Genomic DNA, 19,743 nt, shown 5'->3' on the forward strand with positions numbered 1-19,743 from the left:
TATTAAGAAATGTAAAAGTTATCCCAATATTAGGATGTGTTCATGAATACGGTTAGTTGGCAAAACATTAGTTCCCAAAGACACCACCAGGGGGCTCTGTCAACTTGTTTCCATATCCAGAAATGCTCACCAGGGGTCACTCTATAAGTGCGCCAAGTTTATGTTTTCATACCAAAAACACACACTGTTAGCCTTATATCCCCCTCTACTGGTGGCATGTCCAAGTTCTATTTGCTATTGTAATGGTGTGTACACTGAAAATCACCTTGCATATGGTTTTGAAAAGGTATGAGGGAGTGCCCTGAAAATGTGGTTTTCCCTTGTGACTTGGACAGTAAAAATGCAAGAGTGGGTGAGTGAGCTAGTCCATCCCAGCCACCTTCTTGCAGCCAGTAATGCAAAAATAAATGCCATCACCTTTTAAATGACCAAATTAAAACAATGAGGAGGAACCACTTAGGTTGGGGTGAAACTGTAATACACCGGATGAATCGCAAAAACATATTCTTGCATTGACAGATCTGCTCCACCCCTTACGTAAGCATCTGTCATTGACAGCCAGTGATTCAGTATGTGGGCCAATTTGAAATCAAATACAGAACATAATGAGAACCAGCACTATGAAATGAAAATTATAATTGTGTGAATTCCTGTGAATCCATAAAACACAATGTCTTTTTTTCAATGAAAGAAAAAGACTACATTAATAAAAAGTCACTGATAATCTTGTGTGAAATCCCATTTGAATAGTATAATGTCTATTTTCCAGTGAGAGGAAAAATTCTTACCATACTTAACATCCTGATGGCACAAGATGCAGTATGCGTTTCCCAGTTCTTTTATCTTTCGGATGTGTTTATGAAGATATTCATTGCTGACTTACAATTCAAGCCAGCACGAATTTCCAGATTCTTTATTCTGTTGTCCTTATCCAATTTTTTGACCTTGTCTTTCTTGCCATCCTCCCGCTGTACGATGTCCTTCCCTGACACAGACACACTGCAAAATTCTTCTTTTAAAAACTTGATAGCTGTAAAAGTATGTGGTGCCCACACGCTTCTTTTAGCTTAAGAACATCATTTTTAATTAGACACAAGACAGAACATAAACAAGAGCGGATCGGAACAGAAGCAGACATGGAACGACACAGATTGACAGCCTCGTCGTAGTAATCAACAAGTCCCACTTTATGACATGTTGTAAATAAAACTTGTACAGTGTATGATTTCACTTTGAGATAGAAATCTGCGGATTCACAAAATTTGTACGATGTCATAAAAAAACAATGTTTTGCGATAGCCATTTTCCTAACTCGGTGACGATGAGTACAACACTACCCTCCTCCCCCCAATGACAAAATCCATGGAATTCTGCAGATCAGCAGTTTTTTTCACAGCCCTCGGGAACGTAATAACATAAACTGTACATGTGGCTGTGGATGGTGACAAGTCAAACATTACTCAGGAGTCCAAAATACATAACAAAACCTTAAAGTAACTTGGATTTGGGGATGGTGTCATACTTCTTGATACTAGAAATTAGTAATGACTATGTAGAAACTGCTTTGAATTGTTTTGGATCTTTCTTCTTGCACTTGATTGGCAGATTACAAATCACGAATCCCGTATGAATCACATGAATTAGAGAAATAAACAGAATTCGAGCTGCATTCATACGGGACAGACATTCGTACAGCCATGTACAAATGCCGTATGAATACCCAGGATGTGGTACAAAGCTGGCTCGAATGATTCACACAATTCGAAGTGCAGCAGCACCTGAATCCAGGTCGACTACCCAGAGTGCAAGTCGAATGTGGGATAGTTTCTGTTGTCATTATGATTTAAACAGAGCAAACAGTTATTTGACAATAAATGGTTTCACCCCAAAACTAACCATGAGTGAAAAAGAGTTTTTGTGTTATAATTCATAGTCTGAAAAATGGCTAAAAAAAATAAAATTCTGCTAGGGTAGGGTATACATTTGAGCAAAACTGTGTATACATAAATATGTGATCATCATGAAGTTATTTTCCAAAAATGTCTTGAAAAAGTTGGAGGTGGGGGTCTAAAATCAGTATTGTCTTATACTGTATTTGGATAAATACAGTATAAGACAGGTACTGTTATTCACTGAATTTTGAATAAAAATTGTTGTAGTCAGATGTGAGCTGAGTGATTGTGTTGGGTACCAGTCTTCTCCTTATCAAATGTAGTAAAACTTGAGTTTGTGTGTGTGTTTCTATTCTTGCCTGTACACAGCACTAGGGTCTGTGCTGTAAGAAGCCCTGATCAGTATTTTGGTCACTCTGGCCAAAACTGACAAGAAATCCCTCCGATTAATCGACTGTGCGGTTTCTAAAATCATGAAGTTCTGTGGAAGGAGAACAACATGGCTGGTGCTTGGCGAGGATGGGTACACTGGCTGGCCAAACCTCCTGTCAATAATCTTCATCCCACCTCCCTAGGAGACAAAAAAAGGAGAATATTTGGTTTAAAAAATTTTGTTTTCTCATCCATCCAAAAGGTGGACTTTCTCCATGATGACAGATGTCATGAAAAGGTTGAAGCGTAAATGACTGGTCATTAAGTAATGAGCTGCAGTTTCTATCAGCATTTTTTGTGGCTTGAACACAAAGTGCCTTGAGCCTGGCCTCATTATCTGAGTATCTGTTGTTGAGAGCAGATCAATGCCATGTTGTAACTAGTGCACACTGACAATTACACACACACACACACACACACACACACACACACACACACACACACACACACACACACACACACACACACACACACACACACACACACACACACACACACACACACACACACACACACACACACACACACACACACACACACACACACACACACACAGAGAGAGAGAGAGAGAGAGAGAGATAGTTGTGACAAGAAACCCTTAAATAAAAAGTTATTCAAAAAAAGAAAGAAAATAGAGGAGACATGGCAGGGATGTAATGAAAACAGAGAGATGGAGGAAAATACACAAATACACAATGACAACATACACTGATTTAACAAAACAGTGTTACTGTATATATAATGAAGTGCAATGCTCCAACCCTGCAACAGTGAAAACCAACTTATTGTTCAGGCTGCTATTTCAGTTGTTTACGGGCTGTATCACCTTGAATATATAGTTTGGCACTATGCTCGAAGACAATTCAATAAACACAATGACACATGCTACCCTAAAACCAGTGGTGGGCACAGTTCCGCTAATTAGCAAAGCTAACTTTTTTGTTAGCAGATTAGCTTTTCAGCTAACTTAAAAAACCATGAGCGGACCAATTAGCTTCCACTAAATTGAGTTCCGCTAACTTAGTCCGCTAACGTTTTTTTGCTGGCATAGTTAGCAACGCTCAAAAACATTTGTAAGCCCTAAAATCAAACATGCTGATTCCTGTAAAAACATCTGTGTGTATTAATGTTCAAAACTTCAGAATAAGTGCATGACTGTAAAAATAAAAGATGTGTTATATTTTCACTTTGTAAAAATTACAGAGTTGACATTAATGCAGATAAACTATCCGGATTAATTTGGTTAATAAATCAAAACCATAAGTCAAACCTGCTTTGCTTTTCATGACTTCTGCCTCACGTCTGGGGCACTGGTATGTTGAATGTAAATAACTCTTCCTTACAGCAGTGGGCAGGGTGCTCAAAGACAGAAGCACTGACCCGTTGGTTGTGTTGGGTTTGTGATCATCTTTGATTCTAATCAGAAGCGTTGGTGGTCCTTAAACTCAAAACTGGCTTGTCAGTAGCTAAAAGTGTACCGGAATCAATACTGAAAGTTAGCAGTTAGCTGTAACATCTGCTAAATCTTTTACTGGTTCATCGGTTTAGCGTTATAAAAGTTAACTTTCAGTTAGTGGATTAGCGGTTATCAAAGCTAACTTTTTGGTTAGCCATGCCCACCACTGCCTAAAACATGACTACAAAGTGCGGTGCACTTAGGACCTGATTCACTAAAGGTTTTCATGTGTAAAAATATGCATAAACTCCATAACACCCACAAATTAATTTCAGATGTGCAAAATAGTACGCATTGTCCATTTAACGTTTGCGTTCATGAATATGAAATTTAGGGTGTTCGTTGAACAGTTTGCTGAATAGTAGAATTTAGCACACACAATAAGAATTATCAAGATCAAAATTTTATTTAGTGGTTTCTGATTGCATCTGGATATAGCACATTTGAACCCTGGGTGTTAACTAATTGAGCATTTCAAACTGTTATTTCAGGCGCCAAGGTCCACCACAACCTCATAGACAGAACCAAAAAATCAGTGGAAATGTCAGACAAATTTAATTTGCTGATGAATTTAACATGTTTTTTGTTTGTTTGTTTGTTTTTACAAATATTGGAGCTAATATTGTAAATTCCATGAATACAATTAACCAAAAGAAAACATCTGAAATAGGAAGCAGAATAATGCAGCCTATGTTTGTTGGGGAGGTCAGTGAACAGGAAGTCTTATCTATAGTAAGGAAATGTAAAAGTAAAACATCTACAGACAGTGGTGGACCAGATATGAGAAGTATTAAAAGAACCATCGACTGCATTGATAAACCGCTGACCTTCATTTGTAATCTTTCCATACAAACCAGTGTTTTTCCAGAACAAATGAAAGTTTCTAAAGTAATCCGTCTTCAAAAATGGGGATGAACACAAATTTAACAACTATAGACCAGTGTTGCTGCTCTCACAGATTCCTAAAGTTCTTGAGAAATGATTCACCCAAAAACGAACCAATTTGTTTTAGAGAAACATATGTTAATTAGCAAAAAACAATATGGATTCAGCACTTATAGAAATGGGAGAAACACGTATAGCTGCAAATCAATTTACACAAAGCATTCGATACCATAAATCATGAGTTGTTATCTATCTATAAAGCAAGATGCATCTGTGTGTGTGTATGTGTGTGTGTGTGGCTCACATATCTCTGTGACTGTTTGTTAGATCAGCCTCAGCTTTCAGATATGGCTTGTGCATGACACGATGATGTGCATCCGTTATTAGGAAAATTTTGGGGATTCATTTTCAAAACCTTTATTTTGATTACAGGGTTGGACCGCTCCTTCTCAAAATGTACCCGTGAATAAAATCAAGCGGATCTTCTCTTCTTCTGTGGTGTTTAGTGCTCCAATTTAATCAGTTAATGTTATCTTGCCTTAGCTGCACAATCAGTGGGTCCCATGATTTTCCCAGATAGACTGAAAATTTGAGTAAATTAAGTACAAGTACTTTTATTTATTTTTTGGCAGTATTTTGTGGCATTTTGTAAATGTGCTCCATCATCCGGAGCACATTCCGCTTGGGACTCCGACGAGGGCGGTCGCATCTCCTCCATTCTCCCTTATCTCTGCTCCCTGCTTTAACCTTCAAATCCCTACTTCACCAGACTGTGAATTCCTCAAATTATATTGGATACTGGTTCTATTGGACTACTATTGGATTTACCATGGAACTGATCAGCTGGTCTCTGAACGCTATTGACACCATCTTTTCTACAAGAAGGTCAGGACCAGGGGATCCTACCTGCCCAGATGGAACGTATCCTACGGGCTATGTTCTCGACTCCTGGGGGTCTTAGCATATTGCATGCTTGGCGCCTTTCTCCGTTGAAGACGTTGAGGATTTATTCATATTTGGTCTTATGGTAGCAGGGCTGGTACTTTCTGTCTTATGTGCTGCCCTGATCTACCGGAAAATTGGCAAGATGGCGACATCAAAAACCATGGCCCCTCGCTTGTCCGTCATGATTATCGAGGTAGGCATGGCAGTGCATTCTCAGACTGTGATGACTCTTGAACTCAGATGCAAATTGGATGACATCTTGGAGCACATGCGTGCCTTGCAGATGAAGATGAAGATTTCGGAAGCCAGGGAATATTCTTAATTCATAATTGGGAATATATTCTTAATTCATAATTGGGATTTGGTTGTTCAAGTGAAGTTGTAAAAAGTGTTTTTCACTGCTCAAACCACAACACAGCAGGCTCATCAGCCTGAAGGACAGATTTCCCGACTGTTTTCCTCCAGAGGAATGTCTTCAGGTCTTGGTGATTATTTGACTCACGTCACCCCTTCCCTTCTGCGGGGGCGGTGCAGTTTTAGCTGCAGCTGGTCCCCCCCCACACCAAGATGACAGTGGCGCAACTCACGGTTGCTGCGTGACCTTCACCCACTTGCCTCAATTCGGGTAACAGACTTCTTCAAATTTAGTGTACATGAACAATGTCAAATGTGTATGTGCTGTCTATAATTCTGATGTATGCCATTATTACGGTAAACAAGTAATAATTTTGGACTAATTGCTGTCTGTGGTAACTGGAGTGTAAACATAATTTCTCCACTGTGAGATCAATAAAGTATATCTCATCTCATCAAAATGTACCCCTGTGAACAAATCAAGCATACCTCTCTACTTCTATGGTGTTTAACGGCTTAGTGATGCATTGCTGCCACCTTCGACATGAGTATGTTATAGCAGTACCTAATCCTGTCTAAAATACTTCCTACAGAAACGTCTATCAGGCCCATTCTTCCAAATTCTGAGAGAAGCGTTTGCTTTCTCTGCAATATTTATTACAATACAAGAGGGCATGCTGTACTGTCAAAGGTAGAATCAAAGGTGATCACAAACCTAACACAAACAATGAGTCAGAGCTTCTGTCCTTGTGCACCCTGCCCACTGCTATAAGGTAGTGTCATTTACAGTCAACATAGAGTGTTCCAGTCGTGTGGCAAAAGGCATAAAAGGCAAAGCAGGTTTGACTTATGGTTTGATTTAAAAATCAAACTAATTCCGGCCATTTTATTGAATTTAACATCAACTCTGTCATTTTTACAAATTTAAAATATCAAAAATATCTTTTAGTTTTCAATTAAGGCACTAATTCTGAAGGTCTAAGCATTAAAACTCACACATGCCGCTGTTTAGTTATTTGTAAAAAAAAACAATACACAAGTTACTATAACATGTTGGTTGGTTTTTACAAATGTTTTTTTTTTTGTAAATATGTCATTTGTTCTTCATTTGTAAAAAAAATAAATAAATAAGGCATTTGCAAAACTGAAAATTCTATTTGTTAAGTGTGATTCATGGTGGCGTTCTATGCATTTTGGCTCAAAATCTATATGGGATGGGAGTGTAAATAGCATCCAACTGTCACATGGTCACCATTCGGTGCACTGAATCACACTTAAGCAGAATTTCCATTGAGTTTTTAGAGATGACAGGTGAGCTGGACCCTCAGGACATTTAACCAAATAAAGGTCAGCTCTGCAGCTTCAGCCTCTTGGTCCAGTTTTTAACAGAACGTAATACATGTCAGTGGCTGACTGAATTTTGTTTTGCTCCTATGGTTATAAACATATACATAAAATCCTCATTTGCATACTGCTGTCTACATCATGTTACTACCTGCTGTCATTTGTGTATTTATTCTTAGTACATCATCAGCAAAACATTCACTAACCCAACATGTAAAAGCACGCAACTAAGCCCTCGTTACATAGGCTCTTAGTAACAGCTCTTAGTGTTTTGGAGCATGCGTGGCTGTGCTTTGTAGCACCTTGCAGACCTACTTTGGGGTACAACTGGCAATCACTCAGGCATATTTTCAATCCAAGTAACTACCAACAATCTATCACAACCAGGTGACACATGACCAGGGTTGGGAGGGTTACTTGAAAAATGTATTCCGATACAGTTACTAGTTACCTGTTGAAAAATGTAGTCCGTAATGTAATCCAAGTACCATAATATTAAAGTAATGCAATTTGATTACTTTCAATAACTTCTGGATTACTCCAATATCAAATATGCTAATACAGACAAAAGAAACTAAATATAAATAGTCTTGATGACATAGTACAGTTTATTAAGCAAAAATAAAACTGTTTCTTCTACATGTATGCTCTGTTTTACTTCACATTATGAATTAAGAGCACCCACAATATTGTTTTAACACACCCAGTGTTCACCTGCTAATTTTCAACAAAAAATGGCAACAAATGAAGGATAATGAAAACTCAGGCGGTGTGCGGATGAATTTGTAATTAAAAGTGGCTTACAGAACAATATGTACAAAACAAAAAAAATTCTGCTACTTGTTCAGTAAACATAAAATTATCTTACTTTAGTCTTTCGCATAGCATTCACACCATGTTTAACATATCAGTCCACTTATTGAACTTTCAAAATAAGAACAAAAGCATAATGAAAACCATTAAGTAAATACTGTCAGTAAGGAGGTCTGATTGCCATTTTAATTCTGGGCAAGTTAGCGATTTGTGTCCATAGAAGTTCAAGAAACAGGTGGAATATGCTGGAAAGCTGCGCATGTTGGCAAAGCCACAAATGGAGGAACAAGGGAGACAATATTTCCTTCTGTAAGTAAGTGGTTTTGGTTATTCTTGTCACTTTGTCCGTGATATTTGGATGATAAACAGCTGTATGTCTCCTGCCGTACCTGTGTCGCCCGATGACACGGACCATTAACTCTTCACTTATGTCTAGTTGATATTTTCCACTGCTAGACCAATGTCTAGTTAAAATGCTTGTCGTCAGTGATTAAAATTGTTCGACAAGACTGGGGATTTTTTTTTTTAAATTTGCACCTTAAAATAATGAGATTATAATGACCCGCGCTGTGCTTCTCACAGTCACACCCACACACAGAGATGAGTACCCACACCACTGACTTCATGAATGAAACTCGGTCAATATAACAATGACAAGTCACGAATGCCACGAAGTATACATTCTTGGCCGTTGATCACAAATGTGATGATTCGGGGCAGAGGCGTCAGGTGTCCTAAGGAACTGCTGCAACCTTTTACCACACGTTACGATTAATGGCACATGTTGCTGGAGAATTATCAGGAACCATTACGCACCATCAAGAATAATTTTCCACGTTGCGCGCTATTGTGCGTAACAGTACATCGTTAAGTTCTGTCACGTTGTGAACGAGGTGAATTGTCTCCACACACACATCCATATTCATCCAACCGAAGTCAGATCGCTCCAGTTTTTCAGAAGAACTTTGTGACTGCATGCGTAGTTGGGCTCTGTGCCATGGAGTGGTGCAGAGAGGAGGAGGAGACAGATAGACAGAGCCAGACGTGTGGCTTTAAGCGGCTCTCGTCTCGCACATTTTCCCAAACATCAGGCGCATGCAGCAGGTGGAACACCTGCAGGAGTGCGCTGAAGAGCACTGAAATGAGACTTTTAGCCGACTTGGTGTCAGCAATCAAACTGAATGCAGTGCAGCAGGGTTTAATTGTTTGCGCGCTTCTTCCTCCGCCGAACTGGAGGAGGTGCAGATGTCTGGCTGCACGTGAGTCTCCTCTCGCTCCTCTGGCTCAGACTCATTCTCCCGTTCAGCGGTTACAACAGCAGATGGAACACCTGCAGCAGCGTCCTGAGGAGCTTCAGCAGGAACTGTGGAACGCACTTGGGCTGACTTTGCGTCACTGTTCCTTTTCGGCAACTGCACAAACATAACGCTGTGGAGCCGAGTTTAACTGTGTGCACGTGACAGAAAACTGATTCGTCGTGGCGCGCAGTGAAATGTGACACCACATCCAAGTTGTGTCAAAACTGATGGTTTCTGTGTCACTTCGTAATAACGCGTGACAGTTTGGGCTCCAAGACCCATCACAGGAACCACCTACGAACGTTGTTCACGTTCTATTAAGGCTCACTAGTCATCAAGGCGGATCAACACGCTCAGTTGCGACCTCCACGACGTGAGACAAAATGAGGGTGGTGTGTGACATTCGTGTGAAGATTTTTTTGACAGCCAAAAACATGCTCCAGGAATATCAAGAATATCACGCACCAACACGCACTATTAAGAAATCTATTCAGATGCATTAAGTCACGTTAAGAATGTCAGGAATGTGTCACGAATGACAGAAAAATGACATTCATAGCACATCTTGCTTATGTGTAAAGGCACCTTAAAGGATAACTGTGTAAAACTATAATATACGAAATGTATTGTAATGGTTTTAGGAGCCGCGCTGCGTTGAACACAGCAGCAGTTCAGCAGCGCAGCTAACAGTGCAGATCCGTGTAACTTTCAACACTAATATTTGGGAATGTGTATGTGTCAGAGTAAGTTTAATACTTTCCTGACATAATTTACTGATTTAATTATACTGGCTCGATATCCAGGTCAAAATGGCATTTTAACACATATTTTGCGAGCATTTTTTTGTGTGTGTTCAGTTGTGAATCTCCATTGAAAATGCATTAACATCCGGGAACTTCATCAATATTTTGCCCAGTTAGGAGACGTCATGTCGCTGTCCATGAAGGGACGTTTTCGTTTCAAAGAAAATAAATATATTATATACAGATAATATCATAAAATGCATTGAACATTGTAATCTTGCGAAACTAATCCCCATTTTTACTAAATATACCTGTAATCTGAATACGTCTTTTTTTCTGTAAATGTAGCGGACTACAGTACCTTTTTGTATCCTAATTTGATCATGCATTGGAAAATGTGGTATAGGCCAAGCGTTGCACCTGACATTTCCTCATAACACTAGTGGTATAAGTCATTTTGACAGAACCCAAAGATTCACCAGTGAAGCAAAGTGCCAAAGTCATCAAGTCAGCTTTGTGCACAAGACAAGAAGGTACCAGTTTGTGCCAAAACATACCATTGTTATGTACCTGTTCCAGAAGGAACATACTGTATAATGGCTTTTGTTTGGTTGTAATCCATGAAGGCTTGTTGTTCATCACAGTATCCTGTAGGTCATGACTCACATTGCCTCACATTTTAAACACACTACTTTGGGCCAGTACACACAGTGGCTCATGGATATGTTGCACAAACCAAAGTATAATGAGTCCTCATTGGCTTTGTTATTCTCACTTCAATGATTGAAGATGATTTTATATATATATATATATATATATATATATATATATATATATATATATATATATATATATATATATATATACACGAGGTCTGTTAGAAAAGTATCCGACCTTATTATTTTTTTCAAAAACCATATGGATTTGAATCACGTGTGATTGCATCAGACAAGCTTGAACCCACGTGCGCATGCGTGAGTTTTTTCATGCCTGTCGGTTGCGTCATTTGCCTGTGAGCAGGCTTGGAGTGAGGTGTGGTCTACCCCCTCGTCTATTTTTATTGCGATAAATGTCTGAAACGATTGGAGCTTTGCTGCTACAATTTTTTCCGAAACTGTGAGAGACCTCCAGGTGGACACCGTTCGAAAAATTAATATGGCTTTCAGGGAGGATTTTATGGGGATTAAACAGATTAGGGGTGTTGACTGCCCCTTTAAGGATGGCCCACAACTGCGGAGAGCGCGACGGCTGACACCCGCTGGAACAACCAGATCATTTCCAACGTGAAAGCTTTGTTGATCCGGAACCTCGTCTGACTTTCACAAAAAGGCAGAGAGTGGACATCAGCACTTTAGCGACACATTCCACCGTTACAGGAGTTTTTTTCATGGAAAGGAAGCGGAGGGACGCGCCACAGTGCCGCTCATGGTGCGGCACAAAACCACCTCGGTGTTGGTCCTCACAGGACGGCTTAAAGGTGATTTCAGACGGCTGTCGGTTGCTTTTCAGTCGTGTGATTATCCGATTGTGATTGTGCATGAGCTGGACCTGCCCCAACATGTCCTGGAAGGCTTCATCACGAGCGTTGCTTTGCGACCGAGTGGCTGCACCGCAACGCACGGTGGAGCAGCTTCTCTTTCCATGACAAAAACTCCTGTAACAGTGAAATGTGCCGTTCATTTTAAACTGGATGCTGTCTTGATCCAGTATGTCATCTGACTAGCACAGGAATTGTGAAAAGACGTGGACAAAAGAAAAAAAAAAATCCACTCAAGTAGTCAGATGAAGATACATCATCTTCATCTAAACAAAGTTTCCACATGCAATTGGCCTTTTCTTATGTGAATTCAGAGGAGAGTGTTGACAGTGCTCTGCCTCTCAGAGACTTGCTGTTGCATAATTGATATGGAACTGTCATCTGAGTTGGGGATGTGGGAGTGGAATGTGAACTATGTGCCAGACTGCATAAATTAGGAAACACCAATTGATATATATTTTGTAGGTGGTTTTGGGCCCTTGATGCAGCTCCCACCTGCCTGGGGCCCTAGTTACTCACTTACCTCATGCTAGTTTGTTGTAGGCCTGGAATAGAAAACATGAAACTTTACATCTGCCTCCAAGTGGAGCATAACATTTCAAAGACTTTATCAAAATCATGGGATGTGGTGTTTTGTGTATTAGCATACATACAGTGCATCTGGAAAGTATCCACAGCCCTTCACAAAATGTGGTAAACATTTTGTATTACAGCCCTATTACAAAATGGAGTAAATTCAAGTCTTTTTCCATCAAACGTCTTCGCACAACACCCTATAATGACAACATGATTTTTTTTTTGTTATTTTTGCAAATTTATTCAAAAAAAACTAACTAAGAAATCACACGCACATAAGTATTCACACCCTTGGCTCAATACATTCTCGATGCACCTTTAGCAGCAATTACAGCCTCAAATCTTCTTGAATATGATGCCACAAGCTCTATCAGGTTGGATGGGAACATCAGTGCACAGCCATTTTCAGATTTCTCCAGAGATGTTCAATTGGATTCAGTCTGGGATCTGGCTGAGCTCAAGGACATTCACAGAACTGTCCTGAAGCCACTCCCTTGATATCTTGGCTAGGATCATTGTGCTGCTGAAGATGAACCTTCGCCCAAGTCTGAGGTCAGAGTGCTCTGGAGCAGGTTTTTCAACCAGGATGTCTCTGTAAATTGCTGCATGCATCTTTCCCTCAATCCTGACTAGTCTCCCAATTCCAGCCGCTGAAAAACATCCCCACAGCATGATGCTGCCACCACCATGCTCCACTGTAGGTATGGTGTCTGGTTTCCGCCACACATCACACCTGACATTCACACCAAAGAGTGTATCATCAGACCAAAGAATTTTGTTTGTCATGGTCTGAGAGTCCATCAGGTGCCTTTTGGCAAACTCCAGGTGGGCTGCCATGTGCCTTTGACTAAGGAGTGGCTTCTGTCTGGCCACTCTACCATACAGGCTTGAGTGGTGGATTGCTGCAGGGTGGTTGTCCTTCTGGAATGATATTGGGGTCCTGGTCACTTCCCTCACTAAGGCCCTTACAGACAATTCCTTTGACTTCATGCTTGGTTTGTTCTCTGACATGCAATGCCAACCTTATATGCAGACAGGTGTGAGCCTTTCCAAATTATGTCCAATCAACTTAATTTATCCCAGGTGGACTCCAATTAAGCCATAGAGACATCTCAAGGATGATCAGTGGAAACAGTATGCACGTGTGCTCAATCTTTGAGCTTCATGGCAAAGGGTGTGAATACTTACGTACACGTGATTCCTTAAGGCACACGGCATTAGCCGAACAAAGGAAAAAAGTCCCAAAGTCACAAATCATCAAGAAAAGTGGATGAATGAGCCTGGACTTCTCCCATCACCGAAAAGCCATTAAAGCGCATTAAAGACAAAAACAAGCCAAAACTAACAAAAGAAAAACGAAGCAAACGATGCTTAAAAAAAAATCTAAACGAAGCGCCAGCGTGTGATCATTTCTGCAAGAGTCTGTGCTGTCCACAGCCACCGGGAAACTTCACAAGACGCAGGTTGTTGTAAAGAATGCTGATGCTCCACCTCAGATTGCAAACCGAGCGGAGCTCCAGCAAAAACTCTGGTGAGAAAAGTATCTCAAATTACTTCTGCCAAATACTCTGTGGATGAGTGACTCACTTTGTCACTCATTGAGAGTGATGTGTCTTACTGTGCTGTTTAAGTTCTGACAGTGTGATGATGAAGCAGGTTTCACATATGAGGGAACTGATTCCTGTTCCATAATGTGGAATCTGGTAAATTTGCTTTTAAAGAGTGAAACAAATCTTCTGCCTCTAGTGGAATCAGAAGAAGAAGAAGAATACAGAATTGCAGCTTCTTATTTTCTATTTCAATGTTTGGTATAATTTCTTTGCATAATGTTGAATCACATTGTATCGCAACAATTGCATTGCATCGCATTGTGAGGAACTGAATCGGCATCAAATACCAAATCGCATCGAATCGGGAACAGGGGTGATTCGTATCATATCGTCAGTAACGCTATATGTATTGTATCACTGGTCGTGTATTGAGATGCATATCGAATCGTTGTCACTGATGAGATTCTCATGCCTATAAGGTAACATTTCTTAGTGTGCTTTGTAAACCACAAACTAATTCAATGCTTTCTTAAATTCTGATGAAACACAATATTAGTTATTGAATTAAGTGTTGAAGGTTGAAGAAGAATAGTGCAAAGATATAAACATTATTAGTTTGTGTGTGTGTGTGTTGGGGGTGGTCCTCAAAAAACTTCCTCAAAATAAAGGTTTTGAAGTAAATCCCCCAAAAACTTCATAATAAAGGATTGAGTATAATAAGCACTTTTTATGTCATTCGGGTTTATGTTTTGATTGATATATTATCTCTCAGCTTCCTTGATATAAAAAGCATTAACAATTTTACATCAATGAGGTCAGAGTGAGGTTCACTGAGGCCAGAATGAGGTTATCATGACATCAATAAGCTATCAGCTTCAACAGATTTATATCTAATATTTGTTTATGATTATGCTAAGAAAACAGATCAGGTACAGGCCCCCAAAAGCAGAAATGTGAAACTTCCACTTGAAGAAAATGCAACCTAAATAGATTTAGAACGCTGCAGGTGACAATGTCAATTGAAGAACTCAAAGCTAAAATGTAAAATAAAAATAACGGTGCATTTAAATTACCCCCAAAACACTCTATTTAATACAAAACACTTCACAGAGTGGAGAAAAGACAGGTACATGGACCAGATCATGACAGATTCTCTGAAACAACCTACTACCAGAGACATCACTCATCACCTTAAGTCTTAAAAGCATATAATTAGACAGGATAGCATCATGAACATTTAAGACTTGGACCTTTGTTCTCCTGTAAAATATCTGCATCACAAACAGGTTTGACCAGGTTTTGACTCTCTATGCTGTGGACTTCAATGACCCAGGACCCACAGACATGACTGCTGCTGTCAAGATAAATTCAGCTCTCTCCAAATGCAATCTTTCACTACATACAGATTCACTTCTGATGGTTGAGTCCAGGAAATTATTGAAAGTCTGGATCTTTGTCGTAATTCAATACACTTGCAAACCAAGGCAGCGCAGCTGATCAATCAGGTTCTCCAATGCCGCAACAGGGAATCTATTGATTTTACCAAGTTCACTGCATCATCCTTGAGAAAGGCCATCTTAGCCATGCATCTCCACAGCTAGCATAGTCTCACACCCATGTTATCACATTTTGGGGCAAGTGGTTCATTATGACTGAATGTCACTATGTGATGACTCAGATAGCACAAATCCTAAACCCAAGCCTAACTCGAACTGAAGGCATAACAATGACCACAATCATAACATAGATGAATGCTTCCCGATGATGTGGAAGTGAAACATAGTTTCATACACTGTCAAACAACAACAACAACAAAAACGTGTTTTCCCCACCCACACAAAATGAAAACAGACACTGACCAAGCATAAAAATATCGAGTTGGGAGTGAGAATGTGTTGCCAAAACCCTAGCCAACACCAACTACATGGAAGCACTGACAAGTATAGAAGCTAAAACATAACCCTGATGAATACCAGAATTCACTCAGAACAAGTCAGACACTCTGGTCTTCTCCACACAAAACTCTTGCGATGTCCAGCAACTTGACATTCATTTGACATCCTGAAAATATGTGGGGATCCTACAAATGAGGAGGTCATCCCACACAGTTATTAAAATTAACACTTTCTGAAAATAAATAAATAAATAAAAAGGCTGCAAGGTAGTTCTGTAGAAATTTGTGCAATGTGTAGTCTCACAGTTATGTTTCAGTTGATGGTTAACATCTTGGTTTTAAAGCTGGCCTGCTCCAGTCAAGTAACTGAGACTGAATCATGTTATGAATAATCCTTGCATGCACTTTTTGTGGCACAGAGAACAGTGTAATACCCATGCAGTGGCTACAATCCAGTCGATCACCCTTTCCAAATGAGGATGACAAGTCCTTTCTTCCAGTCCTTGGGCTGATACTGGTCTCCCAAATTAAGGTCCACTACTGCACATCCCTGGAGCTTCCCCACCCCCAAGTATTTCACTGCCTTTAATATCACTAACATTTAGTAGACAGCAAGGCACTGGAGGATCACACACCAGAAAGCTGGCACAAAAGATTTCTAACCTCCTGGTAGGAGGATGAGTCTTATCCAACTGTCAAACTAGCCGGCCTAATGGGATAGCACAGCAGATGCATCTGTCAAGAAGGAGTAAGCCATCACCCATAATCACTAGGATGAGAACATGTGTAGGTTTGGAATAAAACAATATCCTTTGATTCCACTGCAAGCAGGGCAAAGGTCACTAAACCACAGATCTCCATCTGTGGTTACCTGATCCAGATTTATCTAACAACTACGTTATCAGGGCTACTTTCTTAGACCCATTCCATTCAATTCATTTAAACAGCGCCAAATCCCCATATAAGTCACCTCAAAGCCTTTCAGAAAGGTAAGGCCTAACCTAATCCATCTCCCGAGGAAGCTCATAGACAACAGAGGTAAGGAAAACTCCCAAAAGCATGCTTAGATTGTAAGAAGAAGGCTCAAGCAGCCCAGACTCAGAACAGGTGTATAAGGAGCTGGCCTGCCAATATGCAGACCTGGGTTTGAATACCCCTAATGCTACCTGCCTGTGTCCTCAGACAAGACACTTAATCCACATCTTCTCGCTCCACCCAACTGTAAAATGGGAACCAGCCTTGGCCAGGAATTAATCTGTGAAGGACTGGTGTTCTCCTTCAAGGAAGTCACGGACTAATGTCCTTACACTGCAGACAGGTACTGGGCTGGTGGGCCTCAAAGTCTATAAGGACTTACTTAGACCAGGCTCAGAGGGCGGTGACCATCTATTCTGGACATACAAGTAAAAATAAAACATAACCACAAAAAAAAAAAAAAAAAACATATATTTGTAATTTCATCATTAAATGTAAATAAATAAAATGAAATATGAAACTAACATCTTTGGGCCACCTTATTCTCAGAAGAGATGTTCAGAGCTTGACAAAGTCTATTTTGACTCAACCTACAAGTTGAAGCATTGCATGCATGCCTGTAGGTCTGCTGCTTTTTTAAGCAGGTGTAGGTTGAGCCACTGTGGTGAACTCCTTGGTTCCCCAGAAGGCATTTACAGTTCAAACCATCCTCCACAGATTCTTCTTGCAGATACTAAAATGATGCAATGACGTGGACCAGCACTTATTTGGCGTGCCGTTCTGTTTGTGCTATTGTGCTGACAGGTTTTGTTTTCATGCTGATGGAGGCTAATAATAGGGGTCGGATTGGAACAAAAATGTGAAAATAAAGAAACCAAAAGAGAAAAGCGATTCTTTATTCAGATCCTGAATAACGATAACTGAAGCACAAAAAAATGCAACCAACACTATTACTACTTGCAAATATGCAGAAAGCAGTGGAAAAAAGAAACCAATAAAGTGAAAGAGAGACAGTAAAAATAGAGGTTTGTTTGACAGTGTGTAGGTGGTTCATTATTGCCATCATTTGGAGAGGCTTTTTGTTGTCAAGAAGACTGACACCTGTCCTCCTCTCCTCCTCCCTCCATCTCCTCCCAGTCTGTCTCTCTCACTGACAAGTCTTTAAATAACACAACCTTCATATTTTCCCCCCAAATAGATGAATTTTCTGTATTTGTTCCAATATCTTCTGTATTTGTTCCAAAATTTAAATTGTTGCCTATTTCCACAGCATTTCTCTTTTGTTTTATTCACAAATTTTGCCATCTGTGTGCAATTTGATATGTTGATGGATGTTAACTACAGGCTATTAGTAATATGCAAGATTTGAAAAATTCTTCAGGCTATTATAACATTTGCATTTGTATGGTTGTGTGAAATAATGAGAACATTGTTGCAGCCACAGCACAGACTTGTGTGAGTGTGTGTGCGTGTGTACATATATAAACACACAATGTAGTGATATGTAGAAGACATAAACAGTTAACTAACAGTGTTGCTGCTTTACTTATTACTGCTATATATCATATTCCAAGCTGCTCATTATAAAGACATGTACAAACAGAATGCAAGGAGCGACTTCGTGTACATTTTTTTCCTGCCAGGGTCAGCATTTCTGTGCTGTGCTGCAAACAACTCTTGTTTGCTAACTTTATTCCGTGGTCTTCTCACTGCAGCATCAGTCATTGGCTCCCAGGAAAGATAAATTACTCTGCAGTACAAATACACACTGAAAGACATGCATGCCTTCGCAGGTATATTACTGAGGCAAAGGACTATCAGAGAAAGGAGATCACACTGACACATTGCTAACTTTGTTTTCAGGGATCAATAATTATTAAAAAAAATCAGAAGTCATTCCAAACATTGTATGTAGTGTTTACTATTCACACGTCTTGTCTTGGTATATTCGCAATTTATTAGGTACACCCTTTCAACTGCTTGTCAACACAAAGAGCTAATCAGCCGATCACATGGCAGCAACTCAGTGCATTTAGGTATCTAGATGTGGTGAAGATGACTTGCTGAAGTTCAACTGAGCATCAGAATCAGGAAGAAAGGAGATTTAAATGACTTTGAACATGACGTGGTTGTTGGGCTGGTCTGTGTTGTTTCAGAAGCTGCTGATCTACTGAGAGATAAAAGAGAAGGTGAGCTGCAGCTGTGTGGACAAAATGCCTTCTTGATTTCAGAGGTCAGAGAAGAATAGGCAGACTGGTTGAATGGTGACTGTGTGGATGCTATCATGTCAATATGGACCAACATCGCTGAGGAATGTTTCCAACACCTTGTCGAATCTACGCCATGAAAAAATTAAGGTAGTTCTGAAAAAAACGGGGGTCCAACTCAGTATGAGCAAGGTGTACTTTTAAAGGAGCCAGTGAGTGTATGTTTGACATCTTACCTCGATGATTAAGTCAGGTTCAGAGGTCACTCTAACGGCAGTTGGTTCTTGTTGGTCTGTCGTGTATGACACTGTATACACCAAATTCCCACCATACGCTGATAACTAAAAAACACAGATGGAGAACGTTGCCACTGTTTATCTGTAAAGGAAAAAGACCTCACGGAGTTGTACAACGTAAAAATGCACATTTTATATTGCTTGGCTTTGGATCTCAGAAAAGCTGAGGCAGGGACCCAATAAAATGTGTTTAATGAATTGATGGTTAAATGAATGAACGCATCTGGTTGCTTATGCTGATAAATAAAAAACAATGAATGCTGTCATCTTATACAGCACATCTCCAAAAAGGATGTACAATTACATACGCAGTTGGACAGTGACACAGTGTTATTTATCCTCTGCACACCACCACAGTATCTTCGAAATAAAGCAATCAAAATCTAGCGTTTCATCTTTAATTAAGGGGTTCAACAAAATTATATTTTCCAGGAAAGAATTACAGCCAATTTTATACACATTGCTGCTGTTTTCAAAGGTCATAAATAATTGGATAATTGGCTGAAAAGCAGTTTCAATGCCAGAATTAAAGCTGAGAGATGATAC

General features: G+C 39.9%; 1 protein-coding gene and 1 long non-coding RNA gene across 6 annotated transcripts in view; one reads left to right on the top strand and one right to left on the bottom strand.

Annotated features, from left to right (window-relative positions):
• Positions 1-19,743, bottom strand: part of lama2 (laminin, alpha 2) — a 780,279-nt gene that overhangs the window by 488,041 nt on the left and 272,495 nt on the right. For all 5 annotated transcript variants that reach the window (XR_004558560.1, XM_034162644.1, XM_034162643.1 and 2 more), the window contains exons 15-16: positions 19,138-19,242; positions 2,252-2,463 (exon numbers count right to left, since the gene is read on the bottom strand). Coding sequence is in view for 4 of the 5 variants with exons in the window: in XM_034162644.1 (XP_034018535.1) it covers positions 2,252-2,463; positions 19,138-19,242 (317 nt within the window). In the remaining variant the exon portion in view is untranslated. The remainder of the gene's footprint in view (positions 1-2,251; positions 2,464-19,137; positions 19,243-19,743) is intronic.
• The window catches only part of LOC117503416, a 559,959-nt gene that overhangs the window by 330,602 nt on the left and 209,614 nt on the right, over positions 1-19,743 (top strand). The window lies entirely within an intron of this gene.

Source organism: Thalassophryne amazonica, chromosome 21 (genome assembly GCF_902500255.1).
Source record: "Thalassophryne amazonica chromosome 21, fThaAma1.1, whole genome shotgun sequence".
In the NCBI taxonomy this organism is placed as follows: domain Eukaryota; kingdom Metazoa; phylum Chordata; class Actinopteri; order Batrachoidiformes; family Batrachoididae; genus Thalassophryne; species Thalassophryne amazonica.